This window comes from Falco rusticolus, chromosome 17 (assembly GCF_015220075.1).
Source record: "Falco rusticolus isolate bFalRus1 chromosome 17, bFalRus1.pri, whole genome shotgun sequence".
NCBI lineage: Eukaryota > Metazoa > Chordata > Aves > Falconiformes > Falconidae > Falco > Falco rusticolus.
This window is the reverse complement of record NC_051203.1, coordinates 4,677,961-4,692,312: the sequence shown is the minus strand read 5'-3', so window position 1 is coordinate 4,692,312 and position 14,352 is coordinate 4,677,961. Positions and strand designations below refer to the sequence as shown.

The following is a 14,352-nucleotide window of genomic DNA, read 5'->3' as shown; positions in this document are numbered from 1 at the left end:
GGGATGTACAAAGGGCTGGTGGCAGCACCTGGAGTCCTGTGCAGGTGAGACAGTTGCTCCTGCCTGGCAAAGATGAGATTCTCACTACTTCTATGGGGAAGAAGGGATTTTGCCAGCACAGACGTGCCTGCCGAAGATCACAGCAGTCAGCGTACAGCCTTCCTGATTCTCTATAAAGGATTAATCTCAACTGCGTTTAAGAGGAAGATGGAGAGCTGAAGAACATGAAGCTGCAGTGGGGTTGTATGAAAACGGGCAGCTGGGTTGAGGAAAGAAACCACCAGCACCTCAGCTAAGGGAAATGCTATCAGATGAGCACAACCTTATCAGACACTAGAGAACCCACTCCGTTAGGGACACCTATGATCCTTCCCTACAGCATCCTCCCCACATCCCAACTGCCTCCACCTTCAAGTAGTCCCTAAAATTTCTTTTATCGTTCAGGTAAAGCCATCTCTCCTGTAATAACACTACACACTCCTCTGATAACCCTAAAATACAATGACTTCCAAGATTCACTATTTAGCTGAAGAATTTGCTTTTTGATACGTCTCTCTTGGGTAGCAAAGAACAATGTTACTATTGTCCCCAAAACAGGGTGTAGTCACAAGTCCAAGAGCAAACTATTGCTGGTGTTTAACTTTTCCCTGCAAACAAGGGCACTGTCCTCATTCCTTTCAGATTTATTAGAAAAAAGAAAAAAAAAAAAGGCAGCATTCCGCAGCACGACGACCACTTTTAAACTGAACAGTCAGCAGAGCCAGCTCAAAACCTGACTGAAAACCAGAAGGAAACTAAGGGGCACAACTTCCACGTGTGCTTAAATGACTCGGGAGCCCAGGTTTAGTTTTAGGACAGCCTGGAGAAAAGCAGCCCTGAGTGCCACCAGCAGGCTGCTAATCTCTGCTCAGGGATTACGGTCCCATCTAATTGGAGGGCAATTGGGCACCAAATTGTCTGTTTGGATTGTTTGGGTATTTCTGGATTACGTTCACGTGTGCCTCTTGGCAAGCTTCCTCCTTAGGCAATAGCGATGGATCTCGCTTGGTAAACTCAGCTCAGAAATAAAGCTCGGCTTTTTCTCCCCCTGCTCACCCCCCATTCCTCCAAGCCCGTGAGAGAGATGCCACCAGCTCACCTCCTGCTGCCTGGGGTCTCTGCACAGCAGCGCAGAGATCGTCCTTCTCCACGGGCCGCGTCTCCATTGCCAGCTCGTCAGCTGACAGCAGCGGGTGGCTGCTGCTGTTGAAGCACGGCACCATCCGCTCCTTGTAGAGCAAGAAAAACACCGCGATGGGCACCGGCAGCTGGGGAGGAACAGAGAAGGGCAGGTAAGCGTGACAAGCCTGGCACAACATACAGTCCAGCTCCCCAGTCACAACAGCCTTTTAGGAAGCTGCGCTCAGCATCTGCAATGGATGTGCCTGCACTGACCTCAAAGAGCAAGGACAGGTGCTGGCAGTGGGGTAAGGAGCCACTGCAGGAGGGATGGAGGCTTGTTAGGAGAGCTAGTGGGGAGGGGAAAAAAAAATAAATCAAGTTGAGAGCAAAGACCGCCGATCCGGAGTGCAGCTGGAGCATCCTGCCAGTCTCTGTGGGATGCCAGGTGGCCTGGGGACCATCACCTGGGGTGGGGGACAGGGACACTGGAACAGACGGCACCTAAATGCAAACCTCACAAAGCACCATACCAGCCCTTCAAAACCATAACTTTCTGGTTTCCAAGCATTTGGCCGCTTCTGTCTGAAGAGTAGAATAATAAAGCCTGCGGAGAGCAGGACGGTTTTAAAGGGAGAGCTTCTGTGGCCAAAATGCTGTGTGGGGGAAGGGCAAGCTGCTCCCAGACCAGCTTTGCCCATCTCCAGCCATTAGCAGAGGTTGCTCAGCATCTCGTAAGAGATGAGATGCTTCCCAGGCCAACTGCTACAGCCCAGCGACTTCAAAGAGCCCTTTGGTGCAGCCCCCACGGCGGCTACCAGGGGCTGCAGAGCAGCCTCCAGCTGTCAGTGCCTTGGAGAACCCCGTAGGTCCTCAGGCTCCCAGCACACACAGTCCCACCAGCACCGTTCCCCGCAGTCTGGGCTTTCTGCCTGCTGCTAATGCACACAGGGACCGTGGGCTCGTACCTGCCCACCGGATCCATCACGTGGCAGCCGCAGCATCAGGCCCCCTGGCACCGCGCTGCCACATGCCTGGGGACGAGCCCACTCCCCGCGCACACCCACGCTGCCATGGTGCCTCCAAGCCCGGAGGGACTTGCTCTTTTTTGGGGAAAGAAAACAGAGGGAAGCAAATGAAGCTGGGTTTGCTCCTCGCCAGCCCTCCCTTCACCTCCCGCCGCAAGCAAGTGGTGTTTATTCTGCAGCAAACTGGGGGAGAAAGCCAGGAAATCCTAAGTGACAGCTCACTCTCCAGCCGCTGAGCGCTTGTTTTCTACATGTCTGTGAGCAAGTGCGAGCTCTAGTTCCCAATTTCCTGCCTTTTGTTGGCTCATGGCATGATTTAAATGTATGGAGAATTCCCCCCCCCCCACCCCTGCTTCTCTTGCCTGAATTCATTTATGAGGACTTCATTGTTCTGGGAACAATGGGAATAGGAACAGTTAGTTCGGTCCCATGGAAGAAAAACGCATTTGCTTGATAGTTCTAATCCTTCCGGAGGTCAGGACCAGATTTTATTCTTCCAAATTGCAGATTTTGCAAAAAAAAGTCCCCAAAACCCAACAACAAACTGACGCAGAGGGACCGGCCGTACAGATAAACGTCTCTGGGCAATTCCAGTCTTAAGCAGCACTCGGTGCCTACGCAGCAAAGGGCCCCAGCTCCCGACTCCCGATTCCCAGTCAAACCACAGGCATACCCCTGCTCCCCAGATCCTCATCACTAAAGCAAGCAGGTCGCTTTGGCTTTATCCAGGCTGTACCGGCTTGAAGCTGGCAGCGCCTCAGGGGCACGAGTGCTCTGACCCCATCAGCTGCTCACCAGCCTTGGCTGTTTCTGGTAGGAAATGCCCAAAAGCTGGAGACTCACCCATGCCCAAGAGCAGCCCTCGCCCACAGGTTGTCACCATGCCAAAGCGAGCTCAGGGACGCGGGGAAGAGCAAAGGATCAAGCTCAAGAGAAAGCAGGTTCCCAGGACTCCATCCTGAGCCAGCCTCGTGTCCTGCACAGCAGCTGGCAAACCACCTGGGGGACGGTCACCTGTGGCCACCTGGCCCGCAGGAGGGGTGGCTGTAAATCTGGGGTGGGTGCAGGGGACGGAGCATCCACACAAGCAGATCAGTTATTACGTGGGTAGATGGAGAGGAGCAAACAGAGCCGAACACCAGAGCCCTGCCAGGGCATGTTTCACCAAGCAAAGGGACAAACCCATCCCAGAGGAGCAGCCTACCCCAACCACGGGACAAGGACAGCTCGAGGACTGTCCCTTCCACTTATTTCCTCATCAGCCAGAAAAAGCTACAAAAATTACTTTCAAGTATATGCAACTCCGCTTACTAAAAAAAAAATAAATAAAAAAATTGCTAATTAATGTAAGTTAGCATTTACTACTTTCTGTGAAACCTGATCAAAAGTATGTTTTATAACATACCTTCAATGACTCACATAAGCAAAGGTGCACTTTGAACAGCTACAAAATAACTGGAAAAATGTCCCTTCCACTGCCCACGTGAGCACGGCTGGTGCCACGAGGTGCCAGGCAGGCGCTGAGCCCCTCTTCCTATCCACAGCCCCTACGTGTCCCAGCTGGAGAGGTCGGGTGGTGATGATGAGCCACGTGCCAAGACCCAGGGCCACCGTGCTTGTGGCAGAATCCTGCTGCTCGGCTCCCGGCACAGCCTCAGTGTTCTGGGGGCTGACGCCTCGGCTGCCCGGGCTGCTTGGCACGAGGCACAGAGCTGCCAGAGCCTTCCCGGAGCCGTCAGAGCTCCCCACCCTGGGGGAGCCCCCAGAACCAGAGCTGAGCAGCAGCCACAGCCCCTACACAAGGACCCGGGTGCTCACACACTGCCCTGCCCGGCCGAACTGACCCTGCCCCGCACCGTCCTGCCCGCGCCAAGCTGGAGGGGATCTGGATGGATCCCCACCTCCGAGCAGCCCTCCCTCTTGAGGGGGCAGAGATTTTGGTGTGATAACCATTTGCTCACGGGCTTTCTTACCAGGGCAACTCGGCTTTGCCTTTTGCGGGGGAAGGCTTTTCTTTTTGCAAGGGGGAAAGGGGCATCCGAGCATCCCCTGGGAGCCTGTGCAGGCAGCAAGAGCCTCCCCGCCTGGCCCCAGCGCTCCAGCTCTGCCCTTCTAATTGCCAGGGATGCTCCCCTTCCCCTGGCAGCTTTTAACCGTTATTATAAACTTAACGAGTTGCTGCATCACGCAGTTAAGTGTGGGTATAATCCAGGCTCCTTCCCTCCAGTTTCTATTTCGGTCTCTCCCCCCAGGAGCAGGGGACTGTTCCCTGCTATTGTATCCCAGCTACTTTTAAGCAACCTAAGCACAATGGAGCGTCCCGCACTTCCCCTGGGAAACCACCTTCCGGATAAACACATCTCTCTCAGAGGAACATTTTCCTGATTTCCAGCCCCTTGGAACAGGCTGCATGATGAAATTTCCGCTCTGTGGGAAACCAAATTTTAAAATATGTTTTTGTTCCAAATCTGGATGAAAAGCCAAAAATTTTCTCTTAGAATGAAAAATTTTGGCCGGGAGTCATCCAAGCACTTCATTTTGATAATGTTGAACCACTTAATCTTACTAAAGCAAAAAACATTCTGCTTCAATAACATTGAAACAACTATGTTTCTGTCAGCTTTACACATTGCATTTATGCCAAAGTTAAATTGAGACATCTCCACTTTAAACAAAGCAAGAAATTGAAATGAATCATTTCAGCTTGTGTCTTGTCAGAATACACACAGCTCTGCGAAAACCGGGATGGAAATGTGTCTTTGACCATTTTATAACAAAGCTGCTGGTCCTGGTTTCCACTTCTACAGCTTACTCGTTTCATCCACTTCCCTGGGGTTTTAAATATCAATTATCATCATCTATTCTCTGACATTTACACCTTGAAGAAAGGAGTTTGGGAGCTTTTTTTTTTTTTTTCGTTGAGCTGAGCTACTCTCAGTATCTCCAGACAGTGGGTTGAGTTATTTAATTTAAACAAGGAATCAAGTCAGCTCCCTCAGCAAGGCTTTGGGAAAGAGCAACCGCTCGGCTTTGGCAGGGGGACACGCTCCAAGAGCTGCCCCCTCCTCTCATGCTCATTACCTAACCCTCATCCCAAGCACCCAGCACCCCGGCACTCCCTGCCATATTCCTGCTGATCCCACGCAGCATGCACACACACGTGGCGAGCCACCCACATGTGCAAGCAGCACTGGAGCATGCAGTGATGCACGAGCCCAGCTCACGACCTGCTACGTATCAGCTGCTGGGACTCAGCCGAGGGTCCCATCCTGCTCCCAAAATGTCCGTGGGACACCGCTAGGCACAGAGAGGGGTCTGGCAGCCACCCTCCCATCAGTGTTCCAGATTTCAGGCACACGGTTGTATTCAAAGCAGATATGAGACGCCGCCTTCAAAACTCAATTAGTTTGCTCAGGATTGACTGGTAAAATAGGTAACGCTCGGGTGTAATTAAAAGCACATTTCCCATGGCATACGCAGAGGTAATTAAAGCTGCTTCTCCTCCTAGGCAGGGAACGTTCTTTTTGGTACTTCTGCAAAGAAACTCATTACAGCTCCTGCCCAGCTATTTCAGCTGCCCCTTCTCCTCGCCCCAGCGAGGTCCGAGGAGAGCCCCTGGATGAGGGGCACGGGGGGATGTTTCAGTTACTCGGCACACGGGAAGGCCAAAAGCAGAGAGAAACCTGTTCCCTTTGCCTAGGGCAGCCGGCGCGGTGGAAGACCAAGGGCTGCTCGCTGGCCTGGGACAGGGAGCACCGGCACATCCTCATGTTCGGGCAGAGGGGCAATGGCTCAACCTGCCCAGGGAAGGGCAGCAGGTACGGGGGCTGCAGGGCAGGGAGAGCTCCTGGCAGCATCACCCTTCACCCCTACCGCAGGAGGTCTCCTGGCGAGTGAAACGGGCACCAGCTCGCCAGCCCCTGCCCTGGCACGCGTCTTACAAACGGACACAGAGCCCCGTATGGCAAGGGCTGACAGGCTGGGCTTGGCTCTGCTCACAGCAGGGACCCCGGACCCCTGCCAGCAAGAGTTCCCACGCACAAAGCGCAGCCAGGCGCTCTACAGGTGCTGAGCAGAGCCTCAGCATCAACCCCAGCAGGAACAGCACCGCTCGCCAGGGCAGCCGCTCGCTGCCGCAACACGCTCTGCTCTTATCGCTCCGGATCTACACGGACAATTACACACACGCTCGCAGGGCTCCTGCCACTGGGAAGGGACAGCAGCAGCTTAGCCAGCTCTGCTGCAGGGGGACCAGGATGGGCACGATGATGGCACTGCCCAGGGAGGCTGCGCAGGGGAACAGCTGGACTTATCCACGCTGGGATTCGGGTTTTAACTGGGGGGGAAGGAACAGGGCTACATTTCCAAGAAAGCCCACAGCCTGCAGACAAGGGTGGCTTGCTGGAGATCAGCTCTGGGACTCAGCAGGGCAGAGAAAGAGGACGGGCACTAAACCCCAGCTCTCTCCCTCAACAGAAGGGCCACAGGGCTTTTACACCTGCTGCAATCACCAGGGAAACATGACAAAGAGGAGACACACCCCGAACAAGCTTCCAGCCACAGTAACTCAGTTCACCGACGGGCACTTTCCTACGAGAATCACTGCAACTCGCCCTCCCGCACCGATCACAGAGGAACACCCTGTGGCTCTGAGTGCAGTTAGCTGGTGTAACTCCTGCCCAGGGGGTGCTGGAGATACAACCTGCTTCCAGAGAGATCAGACAAATCCCTGCAGGATGGTACATTGACCCTGTCACATCTGGCAGTGCAGGGACCACTGGCTCAGCTTTACAGGGTCCTGCCCTCCTTCCCCAGGCACCTGCTGGAAACGGGGCACTTGGCAAAGAATGAACCTTCCCCGTGGAGCAGCACAACCATCCTCATGCCTCCTTCCATCGCTGGGACCACCTAACAGGCACCAACGCCCCCCAGCCACCTGCAAAACCGAGAAGCAGGGATGTCCCCGGCAACCACGTGGGCCACGCCGGCTGCAGCACTTACATTGATGAGGGCCATGATCCAGAAGGCGTAGGAGACGCGTGTGACCACCATGCCTTTCATCGGCAAGTCATAATGGGACAGGTTGCCTGGATGGTGCGGGACCAGGGACTTGCGGATGTGAGGGAGGTTGCTGGAGGCATTGGCCGTGGTGTTTGAGAGGATGCAGTTGGTGTCCGAGAGGAAGGGGTCAGCTATCAGCGGGCTCAGCAGTGCTCCAAAGCCCACAAAGAAATGAAGAGCCTACAGGAGATGAGACATGCAAGCAGAGCAGAGGAGGTTACTGCTCTTCTCCCCAGGGAGGGTGGCTCAGCCCCTCTCTCCTCTTCCTCAGAGGAGGAAGCACAGCCAGAGGGGGGAGGTGGGCTCCATGCTCACCTGCAGGAAGATGGCCGAGTCCTTCTGGTAGATCTTCACCAGCTGCATGTTGGAGATTGTGTCGATGCAACCCATGGCCAGTCCTGCCACAGCCATGACCACAGCCAGGACCACCACATTGTGGCACAGGGGGATGATGGCAAAGACCAAGGAGATCGCCAGCGACGAGGCGAAGAGTGCAAACAAGGACTGAGACAACCTGAGACAGGGAAAGAGGAAAGACAGGATGGAATTACTACCACAAGAGCAGTATCCACACTGCAGCCCCGTCTCCTGTTCTCAGCCCCGGGTCAGTCGGTGGTGTAGGCACTAGCAGGAGATGCACCCACCGGCTGTAGCTCCAGCACATGCTCTTCTGACAAGACAAGGGGGATGCTACACACCCTGCACCCCCACGTCTCCACAGCCGTACAGCCCAGGGCACCGCCATCTCCTGTGTGGAGGGCGATGCCTCAGGGAGGCAGATCTTCCTTCCACCCAACTTTTGGGGAGAAGAGTAACCATCCCTTCAAACCAGCACCCTGCACGTTCCAAGGCAGAATAAAGCCCAGCAACCTTCCCTTGTTCATTGGGCAGACCTGGGGAACGGAAAGGGACACAGGTCCACACTGGCAAGGCCACATCACGACTTCCGAGCAGCTCCAGGGCATTTCTCACGCAGGGCTGGATCACACAAGCAGGCTGAGCAGGCACGAGAGCTGCTGCGCAATCCCAGCTCCCAGCAGGGACAGAGCTGCTGGCATCCACACCACCGTGTCATCCCGGACCTGCCTGCACGAGCCGTCCTGCCTCACAGGGAGCACTCCTGGCTCCCTCTCCATGCCCTGTGCTGCCTCTGTTCTGGCACCATCATCCCTTTCCCCAGCACACCAGGGTGGGATGCAGCACCGCTGCTGTTCTCCATGCGGCCAGCCGCTCTCCAACCCACATGGTCCATCGGAGAAGCCCAAGGGATGCGTGTGGTGGAGGTAAAGCTGGTGCAGCACATCTCGAGCCTGGCAGCAGCCCGGCTGAGCTCTCGGTGCGAGCCAGGCACTAGCCAGCTTGCTGGAGAACGGCGCCCAGGCTGGCACCGCGCTGTGCCGGGGCTGCCAAGCCCAAAGGCAGGAAGGAAGGAAGGAAACAGGGACCAGACAGCGAAGCACTGAAACTAGCAGAAAGACTATAAAGCAAGCCACAGCAGAGACTAAGTAGCACAGGCACGCTCCCCCCCACACCGGGGTTCCCAAACTGCAGTCGCAGCCCATTGCAGTGGCCAGCAGCTTGCTGTAATGAGTTGCTAATTAGCAATTGGGGTCTGCTGCTGGGTGATGTGGGGCAGCATCACCTGTCCATAGCGAAGGACTGGCAATGCACAGGTACATCCCCAGCACAGGCACATAACCAGCAAGCAAACCACCGACAGCTCTCTGCTTTGTGCTCTGCCCAGAGGCAGGAGAAGGCTCTGAGGTGGCACAGGCTGGCGGTGGAGCAGAGAGTGTCCGCAGCTGCTGGGCACCGTGCTGCCAGCCTTCCTGCCCTGCCTGCTCATCCAGAACGGCCTTGGGCATGTCACTGTGTTTCTGTGTGGCCCTCATTCATCTGCGAGCCCAGAGTGATTTGGCCCTCTGCATCCTGCTTGGTGCTTACACCGCACTTCAACAGCACCAGGGAGAAAAACGGGCCAAGGGCACGGCTCCTTTATTCTGCTGCCCGGTGGCACAAACCTGGCTGGACCAGAGCCTCGGCGTGCTCGCACCTCCCAGCCCAGCCTCGCTCACCCAGCAGCCAGACCATGTGGGAGAAGCCCGTGTTTTGCAAAGCCGTAACGACTGATCTGCTTCTGACAGCAAAACAGGGAGCCAGCGTGGGATTTCTGGGGGAGGGAGGGAGCAAAGCGAGATGTGCGCCGTCACGGCAGGAAAAACAACTAGCAAACGAGAGAGAAGCAGCTTCGAGCCTGGAGAGACAAGGCAGCACTCTCCAGGGTACAGCAGGAGCCCAGCAGGAGGAGAGGCAGAGGCACCAGCAGCTGGTGAATCCGAGGCCGGGAGCGACAGGGAAACACAACAAGACATCCCAGAACCGCCTCTTCTCTTCTGCAGCCCCAGCAAAACAACCACCTGTGCTCGGCTAGGGAGCATGTTCATTACTAGAGTTAAACATTAATTGCAGGTGATGTTACGTTCTAAAAAGGAGCACCTCACTTTTCCCCAATGAGCAAAAATTCCTGCTTCCAGACACAACGTGTTAATAACACAATCACATCCCCCGCCAACACCAGCAGCCCACAGCCCAGGGTGACATGCAACACTGCTGCCCCCTCCTCTGGCTCTGGCGTTAGCGGGGGGCAAGAAATTGCTGGTTTCCAATGCCAGATCCCCAAGATCCAGCCGAAGGACACTGCTCAGCACCCAGGGAGGCACTGAACAACGACCTGAGGGATTTCTTCAGAAACAAACCTCTTTGAAAGCATCCTTAAATGAGGTACCCCATTAGTTCCAGGGGACTTCTTGATGATGTAAAACCAATGCACCCCTCCAAAGGGCTTCAAAAGCAACCCTGATGTTCTGCCACCGTCCGGTTTCTGACATCGCTGCCCTCCCCATCATGAACTGGTCCCCGTGTCCCCCGCTGAGCAGACGCACAGCACAGCTCTGTGCCAGCTGCAGCTAGGTCCAGGGCAGGCTCTGCTCCAGTAGCGTAGGAAACAAGTCTGGGAATGTCATGGATGCCGTCTTAGGACCAGCCAGAGCACGGCCGGGCTCCAACACAAGGCTTGAGGGAAGGTCTGCAGCTCCCCCAGAAGGTTTAGGCTGATCTCCCCTAGAGCATTAGGATGGTTAACGCTGCCCTGTAGTCACAGCCAGCAAAGCTGCCCCTCTCCTTCCCACCAACACATATAAACCCCCACCTCGACGTTCCTGTTGCAGCAGGCACTCTTCAACTATGTTTTTCCCCACCCCAGGGAGCATTTTCTAAGTCACTCACATCAAGAAGAAAAATGACAATCAGGCTAATTCAGACTTGCAAACCTGATAATTAAAACCCAAAGCCCTAAGGGGATGAGGTGAGGACACGGAGGAAGGAGGCGGCATGGATTATCCCACAGCTGCCTTCAGGTACCCTTGTCTCCTCCTGGCCAGGCTTGGGGAGCATCGCCTCCCCGGAGGTGCTCCTGCTCTAGCCACCGTGCTCTCTGCTCTCTCGGCAACAAAAAGCTTCTTTCCTTTGTGGTGAAAAGTGTCCTGCATGCACCAGCCACGTGTTTGAACAGAAACCTTCACAAGATGGGGATCTGAAGGGCCGGGAGAGAACAGGGTCATCCACCCTCAGCCGATGTGCTGCGATGTGCGCAGGTGCCCAGGGATAAAGACGAAAGAAAGATAAAAGGGTCCCATCTCATCAGCCCTCCAGGTCCCGGTGGGGGTCACTCCTTTGAGCAGAGCTTGCTCAGGGCTCCAACACAGCAACAGACCTACCAGCCCCCTCCTCCGCTCACACTGGCAGGACTAGCTCAGGGCTGACCCCAACGCTGGGAGCGAAAGCAAAAAATACAGGACACAAAAATGCGGTTTCTGAATTTTAAAAAAGGAAAAAGAAAAAAAAAAAAGGCAACCTGGGGCATGGGTGCTCAGTTACTCTGGTGTTTCTGTCACAAACGTGTGTAGCACAGCAGCACAGAGGGAGCGTGGCTTTAACTTCAAGCTTAAAATCCAACAAAATGGGAAAAGGGAAGCAAGAGAGGGAGCGGCAGGGGATACGGGTGCGCAGAGCTCACCCCTGGAGTTTGCAGTGCCAGGCATCCAGGGGTGGATTTCAGAGCTTGTAATCCCAACCCAGCAAACCCCAAGCACGAGCGACCACAGCGCAGCAGCCTGTCGTGAACTTGAGCGTGAGCTTAAACAAGGCGCCGTGCAGCTCCGTGGGAGCCGCTTGTCCCCTGGCTCCAGCTCAGCACCTCCCGACAAGCCCAGGAAAGGACCACGCAGCAAACGTGGGTCTCCAGCGCAGAGCACTGCGGGCAACTATTGCATTTCTACATTACTTGCAACAACAAACTTTCTCCTCCCTTGCAATCTCACACGAGAGGGAATTCTGGAGCTCGTTCTGGCTCACACCGAGTTACGCAAGGGAGAGATGCCACCATTATGCTCTGTCCTCCCCGTGCTCCAGGACTCCAGCTGGGCTGACAGAGCAGAGACTATGACCCAGCATTCAACAACTCTGGTGAGAGGAACCAAACCATTATTTAGGTGTCACCACCCACTTCTGCTGCAGAATCCAGTAACAGCAGTGCTTTCCCTTGCGAGCCCATCACTCAGAGCAGACAGCTCAGACTAATACATATTTTAATCAGAAGCAAGCAACAAATTCTATGTTCCTCAGGCATTAGAAACGAAACGCAGCTCGCAGCCAAATCTTGGCTTGGCTGGCTTGCAGGAAGGCGACGCTTTGGGTTCCCCTACCAGCAGCTATCCATCTCCTAACTGGAAAAGATGACCTGTCCAGTGCTCCTCCCTGCCCAGCACTGGGGCCAGCATAATTTGATTTATAAATCCACAGCACGGCCCAGAAGCAGAAATCCTTGGCAGAACAGCTCAATCTGTCCGCCCCTGAAGAGTCTGAACAGTTAATATCCTCATCCAAAGCCACACGTTTTTACACCACACTGCTCCGAGTAACCCCCCACAATGCTCACAAGCTACAACTATCCGAAACATGCCCCCCTGCCTGGCAGGGCTGCTGCTCCTCAGTGGGGCTCGCAGGCGCTTTGCAAAAGCCCACTGCTCCGAGAGCCCACGATCACAAACCCATCCTGGTCCGTAACCACAGAGAGCAACAAACACGCTCCTTTCCCCAACGCGCTGCAGACGCCAAAGTTGGGGAGTCTCTGAGCACAAACCCCCAAACAAGTCTGTGTAACCCACTGGCCCAGGGCAGGAGCTTTGGGTAGGAAGCTGACAGCAGGAAACAATTCTGCATTTTCCTTCACTGCTCCTTCAAACATATGTGAAGCAGACCAGGGGCTGGCAAAGGCGCTGCTGCTGACCCAGCAGCCGCGGATCCGTGTCAGACCCAGAGTAAGATTCCCATGTGCCAGCCCCATTCCCGTGCATCCCACCTCTCCCGTGCCAGCCCCATTCCCGTGCATCCCACCTCTCCCGTGCCAGCCCCATTCCCGTGCATCCCACCTCTCCCGTGCCAGCCCCATTCCCGTGCATCCCACCTCTCCCATGCCAGCCCCATTCCTGTGCATCCCACCTCTCCCATGTGCCAGCCCCATTCCCGTGCATCCCACCTCTCCTGTGCCAGCCCCATTCCCGTGCATCCCACCTCTCCTGTGCCAGCCCCATTCCCGTGCATCCCACCTCTCCCATCACAGCCCGACAGACGGCAGCTCCTGCTGCTCCATGGAGCCTTCAGGCTCTGTCCGGACAGGGGGTCAGGACAGTTCAATGTACCAGGATGGCAATTAAACAGGTGCTCTAATGCCATCTTTGTTAGCCAACACTCTCTACAATTCACAAGACAAAGAGTTAAACAAACCATTTTAAAAAGGGCATTTGGAAGCAGTGAAGGATTCATGCAAAATTCTCTAATATGCATGTTAAAGGTATACATGACGTGTATGTCTGAGCCACACGTGGAACTGACACGTTACATCACTGCCTGAAGAATTAGTGACAATGTAAATAATCAGCTGATTCTTAGCAGAGCATGGCTGCCATCGAGCCTCAGATCAAACGCCTGTTTGGCAATCCTCAGGGTTGAGCCATTGTGTATTACTTATTTGAAACACATCCAGGACAGGAGGCTCAGCGCAAATCCCCATGGGGCTGTACCCAGCTTTCTGGCTGCCCCGTGAAGTGCGTGGCACGGCCGCCCCCCTCGCCCCTCACAGCGGCACGGCCACGAGGACCGCTCGCATCTCGCCTCGTGTTTGCCCAAACTCCCAGGGAGCACGGCAGTGCTGTGAGTTCTGACACCCAGGTTATTCAAACAGGCTTCCAATAATATTTTTGTGATGAACAATCGGGTGAAGGAAAATACCCTCCAGAAGTTCTGGCTGTAGCTTCATGCTAAGCCTCCCTCGGTCCTGAGCTCCGGGAGAAGCAGCAGCATCTCTCCAAGGGTACGAAGCCGTGCAGAAGGGAGCAGCAGCCCGCAGAGCCCCGCACCTCCTGGGAAGCCCCCCCTCTCCGAGCCGCTTGGGCAGGGGGGCTGCGGACCCCCTAGGACACGCGTGGAGCGCTCCCCTCGGGGAGGGTCTTCCCACGGGGACCACAGCATCCCACGGGGACCACAGCATCCCAGCTCAGCCATGCAAACCCGGCAGGAGAACGCGGCGCGGGGGGGGGGGGGAGGCTGGCGTCGCCCACCCCCACCCAGGGAGGTAAAGCGCGGGGGCGGGGGGGGGTTGCGGAGCGCTAAGCCCACCCGCGGGAGGTGCGCTGAGTTTGCCAGGCGCCTTACGTCCTCTTGAAGACCCCTCCGAGGCAGCTGCCGAGCAGGAGGCAGAACTGCTGGGAGAAGAAGACCCAGGTGATCTGGGAGAGGGAGCTCTGGGTCTGGCAGCGCAGGTCCAGCAGCGTGGGCCCCAGGAAGGCGATGCAGAGGCCGAAGCTGAAGAAGACGCTCCAGTAGGTGAGGGTGGGCTGCAGGTTCCTCCGGAACCGCGCCGACACCCGCTCGTCCCACCACATCCTGGGCGGCGCGGGGCGGCCCCGGCGATGCGGCTCCCCCCGCCGCCCGCTGCCCCGCTGCCGGCCGCGCCGCCGCCCCGCTCCGCTCCGCCCGCGCAGGATGT

The 14,352-nt window shown here is 55.8% G+C and overlaps 1 protein-coding gene across 1 annotated transcript in view; it reads right to left on the bottom strand.

Moving 5' to 3' along the window:
• The window catches only part of MFSD4A (major facilitator superfamily domain containing 4A), a 24,027-nt gene extending 9,675 nt beyond the window's left edge, over positions 1–14,352 (bottom strand). Inside the window, exons 1-4 of the mRNA XM_037410704.1 lie at positions 14,019–14,352; positions 7,563–7,761; positions 7,188–7,427; positions 1,139–1,307 (exon numbers count right to left, since the gene is read on the bottom strand). Of these exons, the coding sequence (XP_037266601.1) occupies positions 1,139–1,307; positions 7,188–7,427; positions 7,563–7,761; positions 14,019–14,248 (838 nt within the window). The 5' untranslated portion in view covers positions 14,249–14,352. The remainder of the gene's footprint in view (positions 1–1,138; positions 1,308–7,187; positions 7,428–7,562; positions 7,762–14,018) is intronic.